The sequence below is a fragment of the Spea bombifrons genome, chromosome 13 (genome assembly GCF_027358695.1).
Source record: "Spea bombifrons isolate aSpeBom1 chromosome 13, aSpeBom1.2.pri, whole genome shotgun sequence".
NCBI lineage: Eukaryota > Metazoa > Chordata > Amphibia > Anura > Pelobatidae > Spea > Spea bombifrons.
The window spans coordinates 22,781,035-22,806,507 of record NC_071099.1 but is presented as its reverse complement, the minus strand read 5'-3'; the positions used below and the strand labels follow the sequence as shown (position 1 = coordinate 22,806,507).

At 46.2% G+C, this 25,473-nt stretch overlaps 2 protein-coding genes across 7 annotated transcripts; one reads left to right on the top strand and one right to left on the bottom strand.

Moving 5' to 3' along the window:
• Positions 1–845: 845 nt before the first annotated feature.
• On the bottom strand, positions 846–4,375 carry RNF222 (ring finger protein 222). 2 transcript variants are annotated; one of them, XM_053453816.1, is made up of 3 exons: positions 4,263–4,375; positions 2,249–2,307; positions 846–1,568 (listed from the first exon to the last, which is right to left on the bottom strand). In XM_053453816.1, the coding sequence occupies exon 3, from the start codon at positions 1,544–1,546 to the stop codon at positions 920–922; it is 627 nt and encodes a 208-aa protein (XP_053309791.1). In that variant the 5' UTR covers positions 1,547–1,568; positions 2,249–2,307; positions 4,263–4,375; the 3' UTR covers positions 846–919. The 2 variants fall into 2 exon arrangements, with proteins under 2 accessions (XP_053309791.1, XP_053309792.1); XM_053453817.1 differs by having other exon boundaries at positions 846–1,555.
• Positions 4,376–13,286: 8,911 nt separating this feature from the next.
• On the top strand, positions 13,287–24,377 carry NDEL1 (nudE neurodevelopment protein 1 like 1). 5 transcript variants are annotated; one of them, XM_053454150.1, is made up of 10 exons: positions 13,287–13,357; positions 19,010–19,107; positions 19,630–19,783; positions 19,874–20,022; positions 20,579–20,715; positions 20,964–21,137; positions 21,487–21,578; positions 21,898–22,052; positions 22,582–22,616; positions 24,183–24,377. In XM_053454150.1, exons 2-10 carry the CDS (start codon positions 19,022–19,024, stop codon positions 24,188–24,190), a joined length of 990 nt encoding a protein of 329 aa, XP_053310125.1. In that variant the 5' UTR covers positions 13,287–13,357; positions 19,010–19,021; the 3' UTR covers positions 24,191–24,377. The 5 variants fall into 5 exon arrangements, with proteins under 5 accessions (XP_053310125.1, XP_053310121.1, XP_053310122.1 ...); XM_053454146.1 differs by lacking the exon at positions 22,582–22,616; XM_053454147.1 differs by lacking the exons at positions 13,287–13,357; positions 22,582–22,616 and adding an exon at positions 15,223–15,255.
• Positions 24,378–25,473: the final 1,096 nt, after the last annotated feature.

Sequence of the window (25,473 nt, the reverse complement as noted above, 5' to 3'; positions counted from 1 at the left end):
TATCCTAGAAAAGAAATTCCTATACGTTTGTTCAATAATTCCTTTTTTTTTGTTAGAAAAAAAATAAATAACGCTTCTCTTCTTCGCGTCTCTTCTTCGCGTCTTACCCTATACTTATATTTAAAGATTACTGTCCCTTTAACGATGACATCATTCTGTATTTAAAGGTACGGAACACCAAAATATTTTTGTCCACGATAGGGTACCTGTAAGCTTAAATCATGTTGTCTCGTTGAACAAGAACACACTTACCCAAGAGATCTGCATAATTACCCAATAACTTTGGCTTCTGTCCCGCCGAACATAAATTAACCCCTTAAGGACCATGGGCGGTCCCTAAACCCATTGAAAACAATGCATTTTGATGCATCTACACCACCCTTGTCCCAAACCTGCTATCTTTGCCATCAAATGGAATCATCGCTCATGAAAGGTTCTTTATTGTAACAACTTAACAACAAAAAATTAACCAATACATTTATACTTTTCACAGTTTTGATTCCTTCATGTTTTTTTATGTATATATTTTTACTTTATATTCATTCATCTCTGGTCGCCTCCAAAGTTCTATCTCCTTCCGTGTTGTATGGTTCAACTTCATACTCTCCACCTTAATGCTCGCTCATGTAATGAAAAGTGGCTCAATAAACATAAGAAAAAATACATTTTTATAGTATTAATACAAAATATCTCCATCCAATGAGTCAAGCCGAGGGTTATCGAGGTCAGATACCGCGCTGTGAGATGTGCCAAGGGTTCCAAAGCGTGGAGGCATCTAGCGTAGGATAGCCAAAGCTTGAAGACATCCCTGAGAGGGATATTTTTTGTGAATGAATCTCCCTCGATTGTTAGTTTATTGGGAAGACATCAAAACAACAAGACCTGTTGCTCCTTTTTTTGGCCATCGGACCAGTCCTGGTCAAGTCTTTCTACCCAATAATATCCATGGAAGAACAGCAGCTAGGACGGCCACCAGGAATATCAATAAGAGGATAATTACTAACGAGGGTGATCGGCAACAGCTGACCCTGGCGTCCATATGATGAACTGTTTGAGGAGTGACCACCTCCTCAGCGTCCAACGGTTGCCCTTGCTCGCTGATAATAAAGATCTGAGAGCCGCAAGAGTGGCTCATCCCCTCGGGGTCCACGTGACACGTGCACGTGGGAAGGTCCTGATGATTGTTGGCCTCGGGTATCCCCGAGGTGGAGATCACCAATGTGTCTGGTGTCCCAAGGTCAATGGAATGCCTTGGGCATGACGGACTAAGAGGAACTTCCAAGATCTGGTGAAGTTCTCCAGGATTTGGAGGCAAAATGAGTCCTCTCTTGCTGAGGAACGTCACATAGCGGCAGAGAGGACATATTATGTTCTTTTTTATGGTCCCTTCCTTTTTGGCGGTGAGAAGATACTTCACCAGACAATCGTGGCAGAAGGAATGACCGCAGCTCAGCCTCCTCTCTGAAATAGAAGGGGCTTGGAGCCGCTCATAGCAGACGGGACACTCATTCGGCGGACTTTCCTTGTTGGTGTCTTCTTCAGACATGGCCACCACCTCTGACAACCTTCTGGGGGAAAAAAAAGAGTCGATAATCGAAAGAATCGTCAAGACTGTTTGTAAAGTCACCAAAAATAATTATGCACAAGGATAATATTCAGGTAGATCGAGGGACATGCGACATATATATACGTCTTGGAAGCCAACTAATGTATAGATCATGGGAGCAGCCATCTTTACTTCCTGTTTTCAGGATCTTCATGATTATCCCATTCATGTGTTTTGAGACACTTCTCTCCTTCTATTAGTCTTTATAAGAGGAAGGAGGGAGAAGGCAGATGGCTTAAGGCTAAAAAACTAATTGTTATGCTAATTTTCCCATCTCAAGAACAATAGCCAAGGTGCCACTAGGAATAGGTCCTCCCCAGTGGGGAAGATCAAGTAGCCGGCCCGGCAGACGTAAGTGGAATCTTCTAGCTCGTCTCCCGACGATGGGGTTGGCAGTGAATACACCCTCAACCTTGCCCCCCTATTTGTGTCCTACAGTGTTTAGACCCGGTAAGGATTTGCCCTTCGCACAGCAGCTACCAGGAGGACCTCCTTCTTCTTGTAAATCATTTCCATCAACACTAAATAACATTTTAACCCAAATCCTATTCTCAGCAGCCAAATCGAGATTCTTGGTTGGTTTTCCCCCCCCCCTCCTAAATAATGAATTAGTTTTTTGCCGACAGTCGGACGGCGACTTACTCGTTGCTGCGCAGAAGAGCCAACAGTCTCTAATGATCTTTCAGCTCCGTCAGGTTAGCCTGAAAATGAAGAAATACATATAAATTAGAAAGCAGAGGTTTGGTTTTTTTGGTCGGTTCCGTGTCGCGTTTGGTTGACTTGTCCTTGAATGCCGTCGGCCGTTCTTATCAAAACCTCTTTCATGGGTCTGTCCGGCGGCTGGATTTGGCAAGGAGCGCGGGACTCGTCCATGTCCTCACTCGCCAGCTGTGGGGTAACGTGGCTGTTCTAGTATGCAGGTACGTCGCCCGTAACGTGGCGAGCGGCCAATCATTGTCTGTGACGCGGAAAGTAAAGTGCGGCCAAGGAGCTTACAACCGCCTGGCGCTACACACAGACACCCAGCGGCGGGATGGGCTGCTGCTCCGGATAGACTCGGGAATGTCGTTACGGATATTTCCATAGAGGGAGGGACAGGGAGGGACGGCTCGCCAAACGCCAAAAATTAGCCTTGGCAAAGTTTAACCTAAAAGGGACGCGTCACCTAAGCAGTTGTCTCCTGTGAGAATGTATGACGTACAAATAACCCCGGGGAAAAAAATATATACTGAAAGTATACACAGCGTCTCACTGATATAACTATACATTATACAGGGGGCCGGCTCACTGATTTAACTATACATTATACAGGGCATCAGACTGACTACATAGCATAGGAAAGGGTTAAAGAAAGCACATGTGAGAGCCGACACAATACAATGCGGCTTCATTTACATTTCTAGAACCCAGGTGTTTAGACTTATAAAGGACCCTTGCGGGTTTTCCACGCATGGGGTATCTTCATCCAGATAATAGAAATATCTCTTTATCTAGAAGACGTCAGACGGTTTTACAAGATAAACTGGCTGATTTCCAGAGGAGATCTATGTCAAGTGAACCAAAACAACACACCCAAGTCAACAAGTCGTAATCCTTAGCTACACCAAGAATCCAGGCTAATTCATTCCGGAAAGGGATTAGTAAAGAATAATGTTGACCCAGGACGGTGAAGCCCAGGAGCAGAGATACAACCACAGCTGGAGCTCTAACTTCATGCAACGCATGGAACAAAAGCTACGATGTTACCAGTGAAGGGACAATTCCCGAAAGATACTTGATCCAGATTGTTCTGGAAGGTGGTGGGTCTTAAATCGTCGTGGACATCTCAACCCTACTAATTTGAAGAGGTTCTAGTGAGGTCTATGGACTTCTCAACCATGAAGGTCCTTCAAGAAAATCGCGTGTGGCCATTGGCTCAAGGGTTCTAGAGTCCCAAACAAACCAGAAACTCTAGATTCTGAACGGAACCTCGCAATAGGGGGATATGTAATATTTTCATCAAAAATTAAGCTGAGCACCATAAATCATAAAACCAGATGGAAATGGCAACGCGTTTTGGAATATGATCACAGACCGGTTGGCCAGGAGCGCCTAACAGAGCACAGTGGGAAATATAGTTTATATCTCTCCATCTGTAGAACGTATCACACGGACTCAATGATATATCGCAACCAACACTGAATTGGATTGGATTCCAGTGGGACATCATTCCGCTATGAGCAGGACGCGGTCAGCTTGGTCTGCTTGTCCCAACTAGGAGGAGGGCGAGGAGACGAGAGAACATGGACATTTCCCAAGAAACTCCTAATTTAAGGAAAGCTAATAGTACAGTTCAAAGAGAGGCGTGCCAGATGATCATGAGGACACAAAGAATCTGAGACAAGTATTTCTTTACGCAGCGGCCTCCCAGAAGAGGTGTTAGAAATGATGATAGAAAAAGTTATATTTGGGTTAGACGACACAGGGGTTATGTTTAGTGGTGCAGTCGCTGCGGCAACTTGTGGAATGGTTCTGCTCCGGGATCATTCCAATGGTTGGCCCACTTCGTTGGTTGAAACTACCCCTGGATTCCAGCTGTTGTGCGCATAAAAGCCCAGAAGACTCACAACAGCCGGAATTCCGGCACATGCTGAATAAGTGGCGACTGGATGCTTACCTGTGGACGGACTGGGACATCGTTCCGGGTTCCGGCAGCAGACAGCCTGAAGATGCGCCCAGAACTGGAGATGTCTGCCCTTCTGCTCGGGGTTTTGTCAGTTTCATTGCCACACCTCTCCTCCTCGGTAAAGGAGGTGTTCTCGGCCCTTCTGGTTAGACAACCCAACAATAGCTCACTCACCTCCTCCACGTGAGCCTGGAGGACACCTTCCCTCATGTATGACACATGAATGGGAAATCTATTAGATTAACCCTTACAGCATTAACAGCATTAACAGTATTATACATTTTATCTATTCTATTATATATTATCTATCTATTATATCTATTATATATATTATCCATTATATATTATCTATTATATATATTATCTATCTATTATATATTGATCTGTTATATATTATCTATCTATCTATCATCTATCTATTATATATATTATCTATTATATCTATCTATATATTATAAATATCTATCTAATTATTATATATATATATATCTATCTAATATATATATATATTATTTATCTATATATTATTTATCTGTTATATATATTAGCTATCTACTATATATCTAATAGATACATATCTATCTATCCATGTATTATATATTATCTATTATATATATTATCTTATTATTATATATATATTATTATATAAGTTATCTATCTATGTATTATATAGTATCTATCTATTACATATTTCTATCTATTATATATATCTTATCTATCTACCGTATTATATAAGTTGTGTATTATATAACTCATCTTTCTATCTATATATTATATTTCTATATTATATTTTATATATATTTGTGTATCTGGGGGGGGTTAGATCTGCTATACATATATGTTTTAAAACATATATCTAGATCCAGGTCTGACTTGAAAACTAAAATCACATCATTTGGATGTGAATGTTTTATGGAGTCATTTATTAAAGAATATGCATCATTGTCGTGGAGAAGTTGTTACCTTTAATGGCATACATTGTAATAGTAAGATTTATTAATAAGAGAGGTACCCATCTCTACATGCTTCTTAAATGCATGCTTTTTACTTTACCGAGAGGGTGGTAGATAAATGGAACAGCCTCCCAGCAGAAGCGGTAGAGGGTATTACAGTGAGGGTGATATCAACGACTGATTAAGGTTTGAGTTTTTACAGAAAGACTGGAGATTGGAAGGGGTTAAAGGGAGGGGAACAGGGGCAGAAGGATGGACAGAGAAAGGGACCGGGTGACAAAATGTAGCAGAGAGGGCAAATCGAGGGTGGCAAGATGGGGAAGAGACAGTGGAACATTGCAGCGCTGTGATTGGAGGTGATGTAAGAAGGTATCGGACACCCGAGGACGGCCTTCGATGGAAACCGCAATAAACCGGTCGAACTATTTGTGATTATTAATCTCTGAAAGACCCAAAATAACAGATCTAGTTATTTTTATATCGTGCGGATCCAATCAGCAAACAGCTCTTACGTTTGGTTACACAGCAGATGGAACGAGAGATAACTCCGCGCTGATAACATTGTTACATCATTTTTATTTGTTACATTGTAATAAAATCGAAAAGAGGGGTGTGTGGCCTGAGCAACGGCTCAATAACCACGGCTCTATATATACATATGTGTGTGTTCCAATGGCCCTTTATCACTCCCATCACTCCTGTGTTCCAATGGCCCTTTATCACTCCCATCACTCCTATCACTCCTGTGTTCCAATGGCCCTTTATCACTCTCATCACTCCTGTGTTCCAATGGCCCTTTATCACTCCCATCACTCCTGTGTTCCAATGGCCCTTTATCACTCCCATCACTCCTGTGTTCCAATGGCCCTTTATCACTCCCATCACTCCTGTGTTCCAATGACCCTTTATCACTCCCATCGCTCCTGTGTTCCAATGGCCCTTTATCACTCTCATCACTCCTGTGTTCCAATGACCCTTCATCACTCCCATCGCTCCTGTGTCCCAATGGCCCTTTATCACTCCCATCACTCCTGTGTTCCAATGACCCTTTATCACTCCCATCACTCCTGTGTTCCAATGGCCCTTTATAAATGTGTAAGGCAGACGTCGATGATCTCACAGGCAAACAGCAGAGTCTGGAACTCCATTGAGGGTCGATTGACTCACCGGCCGAAGACATCGAGAAGTCAAGTTCCACCAAGGCAACAGTTGGTTCCCCAACAAATTCAGAGGGCAAAACAGGGATTGGGTAACTCCTGAAAATACTCCCCTTCTGATTGGAGGCGGCAGGAGGCAGTGGCTGCTAAGATGAGGTGAGAGGACCGGAGAATTCCTGGAAATGATATGAAATCTCTGCCCGTTACGCACACGGCCAGCGAAGTGGAGAACGTGTTTACTAAACACCGAGCTCTGAATATTTTCCTAATAAAACCCTTTTATCTGTGTTTAGAATTTGCCTCTGAAGTCATGGCGAGGACGCTGGGCAGTTGGTGGAGGTCACGGCAGGCTGCAGCTCCTGCTGCTCGGATCTCAAGCCCCTGGTGCCTTCAGAAGCCGACCCCAAGCAGCTGTAATGAACTACAACCCCCAGAAGGCTCAGCCAGAATATCCTCTGGATTGTAAGGTCTCGTACCCATTGTACAGCGCTGCAGAATATGATGGCGGTATGTAAACCAATGAATAAAAAGAATGATTATTTTCACAAATACATAAACCCTTGCCGCTGGTCTGCAGGATGCTTGTGAGGTCCTCGGCTGGTCACGTAGCTTTGGTTACACGCTAGTTTTGAAGGCTAGCACTCTAGCCCAATACCAATGTAATTGTAGCAAATCTTCTGGAAGAACCCCGGCTCCCCACCTAAGATACCCCTTAATCGATCGGGTCCGGCTCACCCACCCTGAAGCTGGACTTAATCGGGCGCTTGGCCGGGGGCCATTCATGCAGATGTCTCCTTCAGCCAAAAAAGCTCTAATAAAAGCTTCAGTATGCGGAGACTGGTAACCGGCTTCTGAAACTGGTCGGACTGGGATTATTCCAGACTTTATGATTTAAGGTCAAATTCCTTCTTCCTTGTGTTATTGCCGGTCAATTCTGGCAAAAGTACTGTCACATAATTTAGTAGGAGGTCTTCTTTGCCTATCCCCTGCCTCTACCACTTCTGCTGGGAGGCTGTTCCACTGATCTATCACCCTCTCTCTCATGACCTAGAAGCACTCATAGCCACCTTCCTGGGTCAGATTGCAGGATATCTGTCTTTTTGGTCTTAATTTAGTAAGAAAATGAAGAGGGGAACTAGAACAGCGGTAACATTAGACGGCACTGGGTTCTAGCCCCATCCCAAGTGAGCGGTAATGCTAAAAGTGGACTTATTGCCATAGCAACCAATGGAACGGTCCAGAAAGCAGCAGTTTTTTGGTGGCTTTGATGGTTTTATGATTATTTTATCTGTTTTTATAATAAGACCCCTTGTCACGTTAATGGCCCCCAGTGGGCCCCAGAATGTTGACGGCTGCATTAATGTTAGTCTTGCATTTGGAAGAAGGGGAAAAAATGAGGATACTTCAAAAAAAGATGATAAGAAAAATTAGTGTTCATTTTGGACCCCCCCCCCCATTCTAGAGCAGTTTAGAATGTAGTCTCTAAGTTGCACTTACACAGGATGTCCACCAGGTGGCAGTAACTGAACGCAACATTATCAACCTTTATAGAATGTGTCGCTCGCCCCCCCCCCACCAGATGTTTTCATGTTAAAAATTGTAATTATCTGTTTTATGGCCTGAATTCAACTCTGGAGAAAGAAACCTAGAACCTGCCCGCAGATCGGCCCCATCCGGCCCCCGGCTAGTCGCCAGTTTCTCCTGCTGTAATGACTCAAACCTTAATCAGTCGTTGGCCTCGTCTTAGATTCAGGAGCCATATGCCTATCTCATGCATGTGTAATACCCTCACTGTATTACCCTCTACCACCTCTGCTGGGAGGTTGTTCCACTTATCTACCATGCTCTTCCATCTAAGCCTCTGATAAATCCATCACAGGTAATTGAATAGCAGTGCAATAAATTGTAATGGAAAAATTAGCTAGAAAACCAATTTATTTAGTTTCTCCCAGTTAATGAATAAAGAGCAATATATATTTTCATATCATTTTTCTGCATTGCGATCTATGGTGGGATTTATTGACTTGTGATTGGTTCCAGACCCATGAGAGGTATGACATCATATATCACGGGTAGACTAACAGGGTGAATGGGCATATTATCAGGAAAATTAGGGGTGACTGGGGGAGATTCTCCGGGTGATATTCTACCAGGTTGGTGAATGTTGTGAATCCTGAAATTTTACATTTTTTGGAAAAAAAAAACGCAAATGGAGACTCTTTTGGGTGAAAATTTATTGCACAGAGAGGGCTGCAGACAATCTAATTACAGTTATTACCATTTCCAAAAGACAGTTCAGCCGACACATTCCGCACGTGAACCCACTTTTCATTCTGCGGCCACTTCTTCTGGGGACATGATCTGCTCGGCACAGACTTTAACTCTTTAAGTATCAGAGGAATGGGCGACACCGTCCCGGCACTGAACAGGTTAAACTGTATCCAAGAAATGAGCTATAATTATATACAGGCAATATTGTTACAAACAGTTTGAGGGTAAAATATTATTTTAGAACATCGCATTATTTTGTTGCAAAAATGTATCACTTTGTTTTATAGAACGCATTTTTTTATTATATAAAATAATTTGACTACTGAAAAAAATAATAAAAGTAATAATAATAATATAGTAATAATACATAATAATAATAATATAGTAATAATACATAATAATAATAATATAATAATAATACAAAATAATAATAATAATATAATAATAATACATAATAATAATATAGTAATAGTATAATAATAATACATAATAATATAGTAATAATAATAATATAATAATAATACATAATAATATAGTAATAATAATAATATAATAATAATACATAATAATAATATAGTAATAATATAATAATAATACATAATAATATAGTAATAATAATAATAATATAATAATAATACATAATAATATAGTAAGAATAATATAGTGATAATAATAATAAAAGTAATAATAATATAGTAATAATAATAAAAATAATAATAATATAGTAATAATAATATAATAATAAAAATAGTAGTAGTAGTATTGTTATTATTATTTTTATTATTATTATTTTAATAAATTTTTTTCATAAATTTCATACATTTGGCTCGCCATTTAAAATAAATTGCATTCAACTCCTTCGCTGCATGTGACGTCTCCAATTCAATATTTTAATTTATCAGAGCTAAACAAAAAATGCAAATCCCCCAAAGTTTTGTCTTTGCCTTTTTTTTTTTTTTTACACTGAATATTTTAAAATATTATGCAAAATCAGATTTCATTGATACGATGTGACGGCTTCGTTCCTGGAATGTGAGAATTGTTTCACACGGCGACACAAAAAAAAAGCAATTCAGGATATCTCTGTAGTTTCCATGGAAACACGGACCATAGGCAGGATGGGGTGCGGGGGGGGGGATGGTTTCCAAGAAGGCAGCTGGTGTGTCTGGAATTATAATACTTAACGCGCTTCCTAAATTCCGTAATGAGACGTCTGATTAGAGCCCCCCCATCCCCCCCCGTAGGGGTTCTTCCTCCTCTTCGGTTTACATATTCCCAAAAAAAAAGCAAAAAAAATGGCTTCCGCTAATAAAAAAATTGTTATTATGGAGAATTTTAAGGCATTTTGGGTTCATTCCAAAAAACAGAACATTATCAGACCCTGACGCCCTCTAGATTGTAAGCTCCTTCTGAGCAGGGCCCAAATCGTCATGTACTACTTCTTATGTCCTGTACAGCGCTACGGAATACGATGGCGCTACATAAATGAATAAATCATAATAATAAAGACTTTTCTGTTCCTTTAGTTTGAAATGGACATTCAACAGCTGGGGGGGGGATGGATTCAAGGGGGCATTAAGGACGCTGTTGCCCCCCAAGGCCGAGACCAGCTAACGGGAAACCTCTTCGCCTCCGTGGAACCCGAAACCGAAGGAATCTCCACCATCGTCTTCGCCAGTATTTGCCTTGGAGGTCGTGACCTCTGATTGATTCTACAATTATTATTCATTCATTAATCATTATCCCCATTCCAAATATTTGGGTAACAAAGGGCAACGGGGCGGAGGATTTTTAAATAAACCCGTAATTTTTTTTTAATTTATTTATTTCATATTTTATTCATTTCCCGATGATTTTTGGGGGGTCTTGCACTATATTCTTAGACGGATCAGAGACTGCTGTCTGGCGGAGATGCTAAGTGGGTGAGCGCTGTGGAGTTCTCCCCCCGTCAGCCTGTCCCGTAGAAAGACCCCGGGTTCGGGATGAATGGGGGCTTTTATCTCACGCTTTTGTTTTGCTGCCCTGAGAACAGACTGGGGAAGGAAAGGCTTCTGGGTAAAAGACCGGCCGTGGGAAAAAACATTGTCCTGGGGTGTCAGTTACCCCAAGGGGGGGTTTATCCAGGGTTCCCGTTCACACAGTCGGCCAGGACGACTTTACCTGTACAGAAGTCCCAGCGTTTACCATATATGGTAACATTACATATCATGATGTCACGTTCACTCCTGCTGATGTCATAACGTTTCCGAGCGTCAGATCTGCTTAACTCCCGAGGGTCTATCGGTAAAAGCCATTACAGCCACAAAAAAATGATCATAATATTACGTAAACTCCCAAAACTGCCCAAATCTCACACTTTCTATTTGGAAATTCCATTGTTTTTTTTTAACAACGTAAAAAATGATTATTCTGCGAATCCTCCTGCTATTTTTACGGCGGCCTCTTCCCCGTGAGTCACGTTCTTCAGATTCCTTCCGGAAAGCGACCTTTATTTTTTGCCACAATTTTTTGGCCCGAACAGGTTTTCTTACGCTGTTAAAATATCTCTATTTATCCTCAGGTAACAGACTAAATTTAGAGTAAACGCGCATGTCTGCCGATGACGTGACCGGAATAGAGATATCCGATATTTCCCTGTAATAAATACTTCGTTTTTTTTAAGAAGAAATTATTATATTTTCTTTTTATAGCGCCATCATATACCGCAGCGTTGTACAATGGGATGACGTTCGAAGCACTAGTGCCATTTGGTAAGTATGGAAGTGGCTGCCCCCTAAAGTGCCCTCTTAACTACATATTTAAGGGGTTAACAGTAAATCCCCCCATAAATACATTTTCATTTTCCCATTATGTCCATTTTTCTGTTAAAAGCCATGCAGCAAAATGCGTCGGGAGGCTGGGGGCAGAGGCCAGGAACCCCCATCATTTTGTGACTCGCTTGATGAAACTAAAAAATATTTATATATAAATATATAAATTATTTTTATTTATTTTCTATTATTTAAATATTTTTAGATATATCATTTTTATTTTATGGATAGAATATAAATATTAAATATGCACATATATTCTCATATATAATATAAATATTAATATAGATTAATATAATAACAAGAATAATAATAATAATAATAATATATATGTATATTATTATTATTATTATTATTATATTTATATATATGATTATTATATAATTTCTATATGAATATTTTATATACAATTTTATATACAATTTTTATTTTATGGATATAATATTAATATGAAATATGCACATATATTCTTATAGATAATACAAAGGTTTATATATATATATAATTTTAGATAATTTATATAAGATGAATATTTTTAGATATATATAATTTTAGATAATTTATATAAAATGAATATTTTTAGATATATCTAATTTTTATTTTATTGATATAATATGAATATTTTTAGATATATATAATTTTAGATAATTTATATAATATGAATATTTTTAGATATATCTAATTTTTATTTTATTGATATAATATGAATATTTTTATATATATATATTTTTAGATAATTTATATAATATGAATATTTTTAGATATATCTAATTTGTATTTTATTGATATTCTCATATATTATATAAATGTATTAATATAATATTTTTAGATATAAATGTAATTGTTTTAATTACATGCGCGCTCGGCGCCCTCGAGGAATAAATACCCCAAACATTAAAAAAAGGAAATGCGATCATCCCCAAAAAATAGAATAAAAAAGTAACAAGTACAGGGTGTGGATTACAGGCAGAGGAAGGAGAATCTATTGAAGAAAGACAAAAAAAAGTAAAAAAAAAAATAATAATAATGTTTCACATCCTTCCTGTCCCGTTTCCTGCGATTCAGAGGAACTTGAGTCTCTTCCTCAAAAATAAATCCTCGCTGCTCCGTCACCGGCTTCTGAGGTTTGAGGGCAGGTTTTGGGTGTCTGTCCTCCGTCAGGACTGGGGACAATTAACAGGTTAGTTGCCAGTCCTTTCAACCATCTTTTCTTTTTAACCGAACAGACGCGTTGCAATATTTAATCCATTTTTTGATGGTTTTTACTTTACTGAGAGGGTGGTAGATAAGTGGAACAGCCTCCCAGCAGAGGTGGTAGAGGGGTAATACAGTGAGGGTATTAAACATGCATGGGATAGACATACGGCTCCTGTATGTTAATGTGTAGGGATAGCATGTAACTGTCATGTATGTTAATGTGCAGGATTACATGTAACTGTCATGTATGTTAATGTGTAGGGATAACATGTCACTGTCATGTATGTTAAATTGCCTGGATTACATGTAACTGTCATGTATGTTAATGTGCTTGGATTACATGTAACTGTCATGTATGTTAATGTGTAGGGATAATATGTCACTGTCATGTATGTTAATGTGCTTGGATTACATGTAACTGTCATGTATGTTAATGTGTAGGGATAATATGTCACTGTCATGTATGTTAATGTGCTTGGATTACATGTAACTGTCATATATGTTAATGTGCAGGGATTACATGTAGCTGTATTAATATGCTCCGGCCAGGAAGGTGTTAATCACGTAACCTCCCCTGGGCGAGCACGCGCTTCACAGCTCGCGTCACTTTTGAGACCACGCCTGGGTGTGACGTCAGACGCTGCTTGTCGGCCGGAAAGAGTCAGTCGAGAGAAGGAGAAACGGCTGCCGGGCGGCAGGTGAGAACCGGGAGAGCGGGAGAGCGGGCCTGTGGGCAGGGAAAGCCTCCGGGGATGGTGGCTGTCACCGGGAAAGTAGGGCACCGGGGTAACTGTGACTGGGAGAGAAGGGGCTGGGAAACGAGGGCCGTCGCTGGGCGAGAGGGGCCCTGGGGAAAGCCCTGTCACCGGGCGAGGAAGGTGCTGGGGGGTAGCTGTCACTCTGGGAGAGAAGGGCACCCGTGTGGCTGTCACTGGGAGAGAAGGGCACCGGGGGTAGGTGTCACTGGGAGAGAAGGGCACTGGTGGGTAGCGGTCACGAGGAGAGAAGGGCACCGGTGGGTAGCTGTCACGGGGAGAGAAGGGCACCGGTGGGTAGCTGTCACGGGGAGAGAAGGGCACCGGTGGGTAGGTGTCACGGGGAGAGAAGGGCACCGGTGGGTAGTTGTCACTGGGAGAGAAGGGCACCAGGGGTTGTAGCCACTGGGAGAGAAGGGCACCGGTGGGTAGCTGTCACGGGGAGAGAAGGGCACCGGTGGGTAGCTGTCACGGGGAGAGAAGGGCACCGGTGGGTAGCTGTCCCCGGGAGAGAAGGACACCGGTGGGTAGCTGTCACTGGGAGAGAAGGGCACCAGTGGTTAGCTGTCACTGGGAGAGAAGGGCACCGGTGGGTAGCTGTCACCGGGAGAGAAGGGCACCGGTGGGTAGCTGTCACCGGGAGAGAAGGACACTGGTGGGTAGCTGTCACGGGGAGAGAAGGGCACGGTGGGTAGCTGTCACCGGGAGAGAAGGGCACCGGGAAAGCTTTCAGACGGTGTGATGAGCACTAGTAAAGCTTCCATAGGTGGAGAGGCGCACTGTGAGGGGCTGTCATACGGCATGCAGGGGCCGGGGTATTGGGAAATAAGGTTATGGGGTATCTGAGAGATCGGGGTGTCCTGAGATTTTGGAGACTTGTGTGGTTGTGCAGTTGGGCGGCGCATGTTTATATAATGTACGGTATAACGACCAGCGCAGGGGCAAAGTGTTAGCACTTGGATGATAGTCCTCTGGTTGCTATGGTGATTTACACTACTGCCTGGTGACGGCCGTCATGTATGCACTTCTTATGAGAGAGAGCCATGTTCCATGGTTAGATTTGCTGAGGCGTTAACATAGAACCTCTGATCCAAAATGTCAAAGGTGGTCTTATTATATCACTATAGCAACCAAAAGCATTGTCCTGCTGTCTGTGCCATTCAATCAGTTGCTATGGTGATAAGACCCCCTCTCGAACTTTTCGCCAGGATTGCTTGTGATATCACAATCGTCTCTGACAGCGCCAGAGTCTGGGGGTTCCTCCAAGGTGACCCCGAATCTGAGCCGATACCCGGAATGGTGATTATTGCGGTTGAACTTTAACCTCAAACGTCTCATGACTGCTGGCTGAGGGTGATCGGGTCAGAATTCCGCCAGGAGCCCCACTGCTTGTTGGCCGCCATTCCGTTGGCATTGATGCCACATCCTCCGAGACATCGGGGTCTGCTGGTTGGGGTCCTTGTTTGCTTTGCGAGCAGCCTGAGAATCCTTGCCCCCCACTTGCAGTGAAAGGGTTAAAGCTCTCCTGGTATTCTAGAACTACCCGGGTCACCTGCCCTATTGCCCCCCCTGTATTGCCCCCCCTCTATTCCCCCCATCAGCTTTCTGTGTTTAGGAATTGTCAGGAAATGAGGGACAACTGTCACCTATGTGCCACCCTCTGCCACATGCTATTGGCTGGCTGTGGATAGGGGAATTCAAGCCTCTTCTCTGATTGGCCGTTCCCCACATCACTCACGGCCTGTGTTGTGTCTGTGGCCTTGGCTGTAAGCTGACACGTCGGATAGTCCCTTCCTTGCAGGCGCCGGGGAGGAGTGTTTCTCGTGAGCCGGCATACCGTGGTAGGTGAGCGCCGAGATCTGCCCCAAATCGACAGGGGGGGATTCCGGCCCACCCTGGAACCTGCATTAGGGGCTTCGCTTCTTGTCTGGTTCTCTGAAGATCTCAGAGATTCTTTTCGCTGTCTCTTTGTAGATCACAAACTTTGTCCCCGGGGCCGTCTCGCATGTTGCTGTCTCTTTGCTGGCTGTCCCTGTGACAGTCTCTCGTGTCGCTGTTTCTTTGCTGTTTCCCCGCCGTCCCCGGGACCGTCTCATGTGTTGCTGTCTCTTTGCTGGCTTCCCCGCCGTCTTGTGTGTTGCTGTCCCTTTGCTGGCTGTCTCTGGGACCGTCTCGCGTGTCGCTGTCTCTTTGCTGGCCGTCCCTGGGACCGTCTCATTTGTTGCTGTCTCTTTGCTGGCTGTCCCTGGGACCGTCTCGCGTGTTGCTGTCTCTTTGCTGTCTTCCCCGCCGTCTCACGTGATGCCGTCTCTTTCCTGGCTGTCCCTGGGACCGTCTTGCGTGTCTCTGTCTCTTTGCTGACCGTCCCCGGGACCGTCTCGTGTGTTGTGGTCTCTTTGCTGGCTCCCTGTCCCTGGGACCGTCTCGCGTGTCACTGTCTCTTTGCTGGCCGTCCCCGGGACCGTCTCGTTTGTTGCTGTCTCTTTGCTGGCTGTCCCTGGGACCGTCTCGCGTGCTGCTGTCTCTTTGCTGTCTTCCCCGCCGTCTCACGTGATGCAGTTTCTTTCCTGGCTGTCCCTGGGACTGTCTTGCGTGTCTCTGTCTCTTTGCTGACCGTCCCCGGGACCGTACGTCTCGCGTGTTGCTGACCCGGGACCGTCTCGTGTGTTGCGGTCTCTTTGCTGGCTCCCTGTCCCTGGGACCGTCTCGCGTGTCGCTGTCTCGTTTGCGTTGTTACATGCTGTAACATGTATGATGTTTAATGTGTGAGGATTGGATGAGTTGTGGCCGTCCGTCCGCTGCGAGCCGCTCTCTTTCCTGGGATGCCTCTCGCGTCTCCGCTTTGTCGTTAGGAGCCGGTTTTCCTGCCGTGCCGTAAAGCGGCCCTCGCCGTCCGGCTTCTCTGCGGGGCTCGGGCTGGACGTCTCCAGACGCGGAATTCCTCGAATGTTTAAAGGTTTAGTTGTTCGTTTGCGGCGGGGTACGAACTCGCAGGGGTTAATAAGTTGGTAGCCAGGAATGGGTTAAATGAACGGTTACTGGGCTCCCGGGGTGGCGGGGGATTCCCACCGGTTGCTGTTATGTAACGGGTATAAGCCGGGAGTTAACACCTCCCTGCACGAAGGGTTAAAGTGTGTTTGCAACGTCGTGGAACTGGTTTCTGGTTCCGGCCCCACCTCGGTCCCCCTGGACGGCACCCGATGTTTCATTTTATGACACAGGTCTCCCCGTTGCTGCAGGGCCGGGGGGGGGCGGTGATCTCACAGCGACTGCCGTTACCCGGAGGAAGCCGAGCCGCGGCAAATGCTGTTTACACAGAGGGCTCCTTTAATCATCTCTCCCCCCTTGGCAATCTGACCGGAGGACGTTTGAGGCCTCTTCCTCCCCGTGACCCGCGTCCAGCGCGCTTTATTTGTATTCCTAGAAATGAAACGTAACATTTCCAGCGGCGGCTCCTTTTATTTATTTGTAAACGCTTCAATCTCTCGTTTTGCAACCAAAATCAAAACGCAACAAACCCTGGGAGTCCCGAGACTTGCTCCGAGTCCTGGGGCTGTCGGGTGGTGCGTTTGCTGCGGTATCCAATTACAAGCGGACGGTTATAGCCAGAGGGGGGTTTCAGGCAGTTGGTGGGGGGGTGTCAAATAAAAAAGGCAAAAGCATAAACGGTGTGAATCCTCGCAGGCCACCGTACACCACAGGCTGCTGTTTGCGTTCTTAGACCGGTTGGTGATTAAAGTGTTAATAAGCTTGAGTGCCGTTCTCCGAGTTGGCGGCTCGAGTATGCGAGGGGGGGGCGGTTGGTAGGACGGGGCGATTACCCCCGGGCGGGAATTTTTTAGGGTGTCGGGAGGGCAGAGAGCATCATCCTTGTCTCCTGTAACGTTCCCGTCTGCAGGATGATCGGCTGATTGTCGGAGTCACCGCCCTGGTGGTGGAGGTCGTCACGCTGAGAGCCCCCCCTACGCCTATACCCCTTAATAATCCCCCATTCATAAAGGCCCCTCGGGGGCCATTACATCTCATGATATCAGGAAACTTTTATCGGAATCACAAGATTTTGTATTTATAACTTTCTGGACGTTTGCCGTCGGCCCCCGACATCTTATGATATCGGCCCCTTTTATGAATAACTTTCTAATGCTTTCGCTGTCAGTCAGAGAGTCCCGGCTGCGAGGCGGCTGCTTCCCGGAGGAGACTTCTGTGGCTTCGTCCCTTTTTTAGCTCCTTTTTGGGTTTATTGGGCCGCTAACGAGAGATCAGCAGGAAGGAGCGCTCAGCGATCACGGATAACCACCTGGCTGTAAGTGATCAGTCACTGTTTCACTTGTTAGCCACCTACTCGTTATTCCTCCCCGTGTTACAGACGCAGACTCTGGTGGCCCCCTCAGGGCTCGAGGGTCTCCCAAACATCGTCGCCCTGTAACGGCCCTCCTCCGCTAAGCGCTTCCACAAAGGGGGTCATTGATGCTAAAATGCCATAGGAAAGGAGCCCTTTGTTTTCCAGTTCGGGGTTAACCCCGCGTGGGGACAGAGAACTGCCCGGGGGGGACCATGAGGTGGGCATGGACGGGGGGTCTTCTGAATGTCGGCAGAAAGCCTGCCGCTCCGCGTTTGTGCTCCGTGTTCTGTTAGCGTGTATCGGCCCCCCCCTTTATATTAGGGCTCCGTTTCTTGGAGTCGCCTGTATTTTTATTCATTTAAGCTTTTTTTAGGCTCTCTAAGCCCGGATCTCTTCCCGCGCTTCTTGTGGCTCTCGGGGGCCGGCTCCCTATCTGTATCTCATTTCACAATGGGAGCAATTCCCACCAGCCCCCTAACCCCCCCCCCCGCCTGAGAATTCCTCGGCCCTTGAAGACAAAACAGACGATGGTATTTCACGCTAACCCTGAACCTCGCCGGGCAAACAATCGGGGCTGGTGTCATTTTAGGGAGAAAAAACGAAATGCTGGTGCTCTCGTGCGCGAGCGCATCTGGCTGCGAGTGATGGGAGTTAGAGGCAGTTTCTATTGCTAGGGTAAGCGAACTTGTGACTGTCGTGCCGCTGTTCTCAGCGAGTCCTCGGATGAAGTCACTCCGGGTTTACTTTCTTTCCGGAATGCCATTTGGCTGATGTCATCCCGAGACGGGAAGGAGGAGTCCTTCCAGCGCCTCGTCGAGTCAGCGGAGCCCTATCGCCGGGGAAAGTTTTCCGTGTGACGTACGGGATCCACGGACGTTTCCGAAGTGTTAGTGACCTAATAAAACACTTGTCGAAGCCCTCGCGTCCGCCCTCTGAAGCCGGCAAACGTTTCTCAGTTGTCAGATCGCATTACGTTTTGAGCAACGAGAAGCGGGTATAATTTGCCTGAAATTTCATAAAATTAATCATTTTTGCCTTTTGTTTCTTTATAGAATTTCTATGAACCCCCCCAGGGCTACTCCTAGATTTTTAGATCTGGCTCCTAACTTTCTTTATGGCCCACGACATGGATGTAGTATAATAAAATATATATATATTGGATATAATATTTGTTATAATTAGTAAAATCCTGGAATTGGCGTGTTTTTGGCTGCCGCTGGATGTGACGTCTTCTTCTCCGTTCTTCTCCGCAGATCTTTTCAGACATGGACAATGAAGACGTTCCGGAATTTCTGAGCCCTAAAGAAGAAATCGCTTACTGGAAGGAGCTCTGTCAGAAATTAAAGCAAAGGTTCGTTCGTTCGTTCGTTCGGGTTTTTTGTTTGTTTTATTTTGTTGGAGTTTTTATTTCCGATGGATTTTGCTGGGACAGGGAAATATGAGCACAAAATACCCCAAGAAATTATTCAAAATGTAATTATCAGCAACTTCCTTTAACCTTTTCCATGCCAGAGAGGTGTATTGTCCTTTCTGTGTCTGAAAGGGTTAAAGCCGACCTGTCGTCCCGCAGATCTGTGACAGGGGCCGCTTTTGGCTGGGGATAAAAATGCAGAAATAAAAGGTTATATTCCCCCTGTTTTCTCTGGTGGTCATGTTAATTACCCCAGGTGGCCTGGCACGGAGCATTTTAGGCTCTCTTGGAGGCACGGTATGGCGGCCATGTTTGTATCTGCCATGGTCGGCCCACATGCAGTCTAGAAGCATCGTGAAGAGCGTTGCCGCTTACAGCAGAATTTTAATTATTCCGCCCCGTGTAAGTATCCCCCCGCATCGTTGGGTCGTTGAGTGAGTTCTCCGTCTCTATCCCTTAAAGTTGCCAAGAAGCTCGCGAGGAGCTGGAGGAATTTCAAGAGGGAAGCCGAGAGCTGGAAGCCGAGCTGGAAACCCAACTGGTCCAGGCCGAGCAGAGGAACCGAGACCTGGTAGCCGACAACCAAAGACTTAAATACGACGTGGAGACCTTAAAGGTACCGAGCGCTCTCAGCGGATCGCCGACCCGGTAAATTCCCCACCGGGTGGCTTTACGTGACGCCCCGTATCCTTTCTCCCCGTCTTAGGAGAAGCTTGAGCACCAGTATTCACAGAGCTACAAGCAGGTGTCGCTCCTGGAGGACGAGCTGGCCCGAGCCCGGAGCATTAAGGACCAGCTGCACAAGTACGTGCGGGAGCTCGAACAGGCCAACGACGACCTGGAGCGAGCCAAGCGGTGAGTCCCGACGCGCGGTCGCCGGCGGGCTGCGGAGTCTGCCGATCGCTTCCGCTGCACACGTTCACATTTCTACTAAGCAGCGCGCCTTCCGCAACGCCTTAACCGTTCCCCGCGCTGCCGATACTCTGCCCTGCTTTATAGGTCCTTTCCTTTGAGCGTCCGGCTTCCTGAACACCGGGTGTAGCTGGGAAGGAGCTTTTTTCCGTTGTTTATGTACTTTTGGTGTTCGCCTATGGACAGGATTCGCTCAGACGTACCCAGACACCTGAATACATAGCAATGTGCTGTTCTTTAACTCTATCCTCGCCGGAGGAATGTTTAAATGTCATTCTTGATTTTATTTGGGCAACTTAACTGGTTTTCGCCCAAATCATAAACTATATTTTTTTTCAGTGTTCTCTATGTTTTAGGCTATCTCATTATTTATATGGATTTTATTTCATTCTCGGTTCAGGGCACTGAACGGCCCCTCATCTCGCAAACATCTTTCCACGCGTTCTTCATTTTTAAAAATGTAAATTGTCGGCTGAAGCGTTGTTGTTTTTGTATCCAGGGCGACGATCGTGTCTCTGGAGGATTTCGAGCAGCGGTTGAATCAGGCGATCGAAAGGAACGCCTTCCTCGAAAGCGAACTGGACGAGAAGGAGTCTCTGCTGGTCTCCGTGCAAAGACTGAAGGATGAGGCTCGAGGTAGAGTGCCGATCGCTGCCGCCGAGATTCCCCGCACGCACCCTCGGGGTGTCCACCCCCCCCCCCCAAATACGCCAACTTTAGAGTGTTAGCCTTTTCGAGTCATTTAGAGTTCAGCCGCCGGTACGATTACTCCCATTACTCTCAGCAAGCCGGAACCTCATTGCATGTGCTGTGCGTACGTGCGCGCGCCGATACCCTACAAATACCTGGGGTTTGGGAGTAAATAGAAAATGTTTATTTTGCAGATTTAAGGCAGGAATTGGCTGTACGAGAGAGACAGACGGATGGGACAAGAAAGTCTGCCCCCAGCTCCCCCACTCTGGACTGCGAGAAAATGGACTCTGCCGTGCAGGCCTCGCTCTCCCTGCCTGCCACCCCCGTGGGCAAAATGTCAGAAAACGGCTTTACTTCCCCCAAAGGTAGTCGTGGCTTTTGTGTCGCAGACCTTGCGTGTGTCGGTGTATGTCGGGGACCTGGCTGAAAGGTCCATGTCAAAGAGGGGGCTTCAGTGTGGGGGCTCTTTGGCTTCTGTAAATTGGACCTGCCGTGGTTTGTGGAAATATAATCTATTACGTTCCGTTTAGTTATATAGCGCCGGCAGATTCCGTAGCGCTGTACAGTTATAATCGATTCCCCATCACACGTGGAGTTCATTCCCAATTGAAGTGAAAACGGTGGGCGAGAATCACCGGACGAATCACCCCCCTCCCCGGCAGCCCCCTGTTCTGCTAGAGTTTGTCGGGAGGTTAAACGATTCTGTGTTTTCAGGCATCCCCAACGGTCTGGGAAGCTCGCCGCTCACACCGTCTGCCAGGATATCCGCGCTAAACATCGTGGGGGACCTGTTGAGAAAAGTCGGGGTACGTATCTTTCTTACCCGCTAACCCAGGCTGCTTCCATTTTTACTCCTCATAGCGAATGGCGTTGGTCTCGCCGTAGATACAGGATGCTTTATGTTTATCTCATTCATGTTTAAATTCCTACGCAGTAAAAGCCTCATCTGCTGGAAGGCTGTTCCGCTCATCTACTGCCTGACTTCCTTACATTATATATATTATATATATATATATATATATACTTGTTAGGGGATTTGCCATTGGAACTGCTCCGTTAAGGGCTCGTAAGGCTCTTTCATGTACAGGGCGGCTTATAATCGGTGGTTTCTTCTCTTCTGCTCAGGCCTTGGAATCCAAACTGGCCGCCTGCAGGAACTTTGCGAAGGACCAGGCCTCGCGGAAATCCTACATGCCCTCGAACCTGAACAGCCCCGGCGTCCTGAACAACGGTGCCGCCAAATACGTCCACCCCGGGCACACGTCCTTCTTCGACAAAGGGTAGGTTCAGAAGCCGGGAGCGGCGGGGGGATCGAGGCTCCGTACCTCCCGCCGCAAGCTGCCCCCCGTCTGCTGGAATGTACGCAGCGCTTGTCTGATCCGCTTTCAGAACCCTCCTCGTGTCGGTCGCGCATGGTCTCCATAACATGTTACGCATTTAGCAGAATCTCTGCATGCAAAGCTTTCCCCCCAAAAAACTTTGTGAAACTTAACCTTATCGCGGTTTATAACAACTTAACACAACATACCTTTTCCTAATGATAAATTTATATTAATAATAAAATAAAATAATATTAATAATAATAAAATAATAAAATAATATTAATAATAAAATAATAATATATGTAGCATTTTGTGTCAGTCCTGCCCCCTGTTTTAACTCTTCCCGGTGTCATATCCCGCCTGTGTATCTGGTCTTGCTGAGGAGCACAAACCAACAAAAAATAAAAGCCAGAAAGCGTCTCGGCGGCAAATACTTAATAATAATTCTGAAATAATTCTGTGTTCTTTTTTTCTTTCCTCCACCCAGGCAGGAAAAAGTCATTTTCCCCACGTTATTTATGGGTAATTGTACTTTAGCGATAAGGCTGCATGCTGGTGTTTTTTAAGCTTTTGGGTGCCGTAAATTAACCCCACTTTTACCAGCTGGACTAACTGCATGGTGAAGGTCGGTTTGAGGGCCGCTGAGGTCGTTGCCAGGTCCACTGTTTTAGAGGACGTCTTGTAGCTTGTTTTTCCGTCACTGGCCACATTAGGCGTTGAACTAGCCAATGTTTCCCCCCCCCAGTATGGTGCTTGGTCTTGGCCGCATTGGCATTACTTTAAGCCTGTGACATTTTGGCCCCCTGGGGCTGGTCTGTCTGCGGGTGGCGCTCTGTCTGCCGGGGCTGTTCTGCTTGCCGGTTAAGGTTTTCGTTTCTGTGTCGTTTCCCGTTGAATCTTATATCTGTATATTATGTATATCTCTGTATAGTAGATTGTTACAGGCAAGAGGCCATGACGTTCCTGAAGCAGTCCTTAGGACTCTTTCCAAGTCCTTTAATGTGTCCTCTAGACGAGACAGAAAGCCGAGGAGCTTACACTCAGTTTTAGGAAAGGGTATGTCTTTACATCAGTGTTATGGCCGGCTGGCGGGGAGGGCGTTTTGTCCCCCGACTAATCCCAGAGTAACCCTGGATCCTCCTGATATAACCCACAATGACAGGAAGTGACAAGAGAGGATGGGCTGTGTAGATTGTAAGCTCTTCAGGGCAGGGATAGCTAGTAAGCCTTATGAGATTGTCTTCTAAATGCACCGTATGTTTTGTGGAAATCAGATCGAATCTGGGCGCCCTTCAAAAAGCAGAGACCAAAACATGCTGCGTTTGTAATTAAAGCAAAAGGGGCAGTCCTATGATGTCATCGTATGAAACGTATAGCTGATGTCATCGTATAAAACGTATAGCAGGTCCTCATCTCCTCTACGTTATCCTCTTACCGCCTCGGCCATTTAATAGGATTTTGAGGTGAGGCCAGGCTGTGGCACCCGGGGGCCCAGCGGTCTACTTCTTATTGGCTAGGAGTCCGCGCAGCTTTTCCCCTGTAACCCTTTAATCACACGGGGCAGACGTATATCTCTGTGCGTCAGATCTGGGTGCCCCTGGGTAAAGCTGGGGGGAGCGGGGTGGTTTTTCTTGCCCGTACCCCCACACACTAATCCAGCTGTTTGTGATGTTGGCAGTGAAAGCCCCACTACCCTGTGCTTCACAGCACAGTCCCTCCGCTTGCACGCTGTTAATGACACGCGTCTGCGCATGTCGCCTCCCCCCTTGTCAGTGTCATTAGCGGCATTTTCCAGGTTTATAAATGGCCGACAAGGAGCCGCGTCTCTCATCTGATTCTCGTACTTTGTGAAAATGATTCCTCCTGGTTCTGGTTACTGAGAGTGACCTTATGAGGTTTATTCCTAGCATTTTGCCGCAAAAAGGGTTAATAGTGCGTGGTAAAAGCCGGTGTCGTGTGCGGCTGCCCTCCAGGGTCTGCGTGTGAAACGGATCTGAAATTCTGGCCCCTAAATGGTTGCGTTGAATGTTTTGTGTGTACGTGATGTTCTTATAAATAAAGTTTTTCTTTTTTTTTTTTCCGCTGTAGGGCAGTGAACGGGTATGACCCGCCAGGAGTTTTAGGTCCCCGTCCCCCATCTCCTCCAGGCCTCCTTCCTTTAAGCGTTTGAACATATAGGAGCTCGCGAAGGGACTTGAACTATTCAACACGGGTGTTCTGCTAAAAATGGAGGAAAAACAAAAAACCCTAAACAAAAAAACCTAAAAAAACCCAAAAACAAAAGGAGAAAAAAAAAACCACCAAACAACCAAAAACATGCTTCACCATAAATACTTTGCTATCAAGAGGGACCAGAGATGAGAGGGGCTCTCCGGATCTCCTGGAGCTGACAGAGCTCGTTATAACTGCTGCTGCCGCCGACACCGACCTCGGAAACCTGCTTCTACGAGTCCCCTCTCTGCACCCGACCCGCTTATTGCCCCCAGTCAGAGGCGGCGGAAATCAAGTCGCAACCGTTTGTCGAGTAACAAAACCGATCCCTTCCACTGGCCGTAGCAACAACAACACTCGCCCTTCTCCTCCTCCAATGCCGGGTAAGGCTTCGACGCAGCGGGTGAGCTAGCGGGCACGGAGAACCTGTACCTCGCCTGCCAAGGATATGTAATGGGCCCAGCACCCCCCTCCACGGAGGATAGAACGGGCCCGGCACCCCCCTCCACGGAGGATGGAACGGGCCCGCCACCCCCCCCTCCACGGAGGATGGAACGGGCCCGCCACCCCCCCTCCACGGAGGATGGAACGGGCCCGCCACCCCCCCTCCACGGAGGATGGAACGGAAACGCCACCCCCCCTCCACGGAGGATAGAACGGGCCCGGCACCCCCCCTCCACGGAGGATAGAACGGGCCCGGCACCCCCCCTCCACGGAGGATAGAACGGGCCCGGCACCCCCCCTCCACGGAGGATAGAACGGGCCCGGCACCCCCCCTCCACGGAGGATAGAACGGGCCCGGCACCCCCCCTCCACGGAGGATAGAACGGGCCCGGCAAACCCCACCCCATGGAGGATAGAACGGGCACGGAACCTCCCCACGGAGGATAGAACGAGCACGGAACCCCCCATCGGAGGATAGAACCGGCCTGGATCCCCCCACAGAGGACCGAACGGGCCTGGATCCCCCCCCCACCGGAGGATAGACTGGGCCTGGAACCCCCCATGGAGCTCATTTACAGGGTGGCAGCCGAGTTCTCATCAGCAATTGTTTTTTTTCGGAATTGGTGTTGATGATGTCACTTCCGCCGTGTCAAACAGGGGCTTCTCTGCGGCCGGTCGCTTGGTACTTTGACTATTTACGTACGAACATTTCTCTAGATTCCCC

What these genes read in the sequence shown, in the direction of transcription:
- RNF222 (XM_053453816.1), bottom strand. Translation starts at nt 1,546, where the DNA reads ATGTCTGAAGAAGACACCAACAAGGAAAGTCCGCCGAATGAGTGTCCC.
- NDEL1 (XM_053454146.1), top strand. Translation starts at nt 19,022, where the DNA reads ATGGACAATGAAGACGTTCCGGAATTTCTGAGCCCTAAAGAAGAAATC. An exon ending in ACTGAAGGATGAGGCTCGAG is followed by an intron (nt 20,716 to 20,963) that starts GTAGAGTGCCGA and finishes TTTATTTTGCAG; the next exon opens with ATTTAAGGCAGGAATTGGCT. An exon ending in ACGTCCTTCTTCGACAAAGG is followed by an intron (nt 22,053 to 24,182) that starts GTAGGTTCAGAA and finishes TTTCCGCTGTAG; the next exon opens with GGCAGTGAACGGGTATGACC.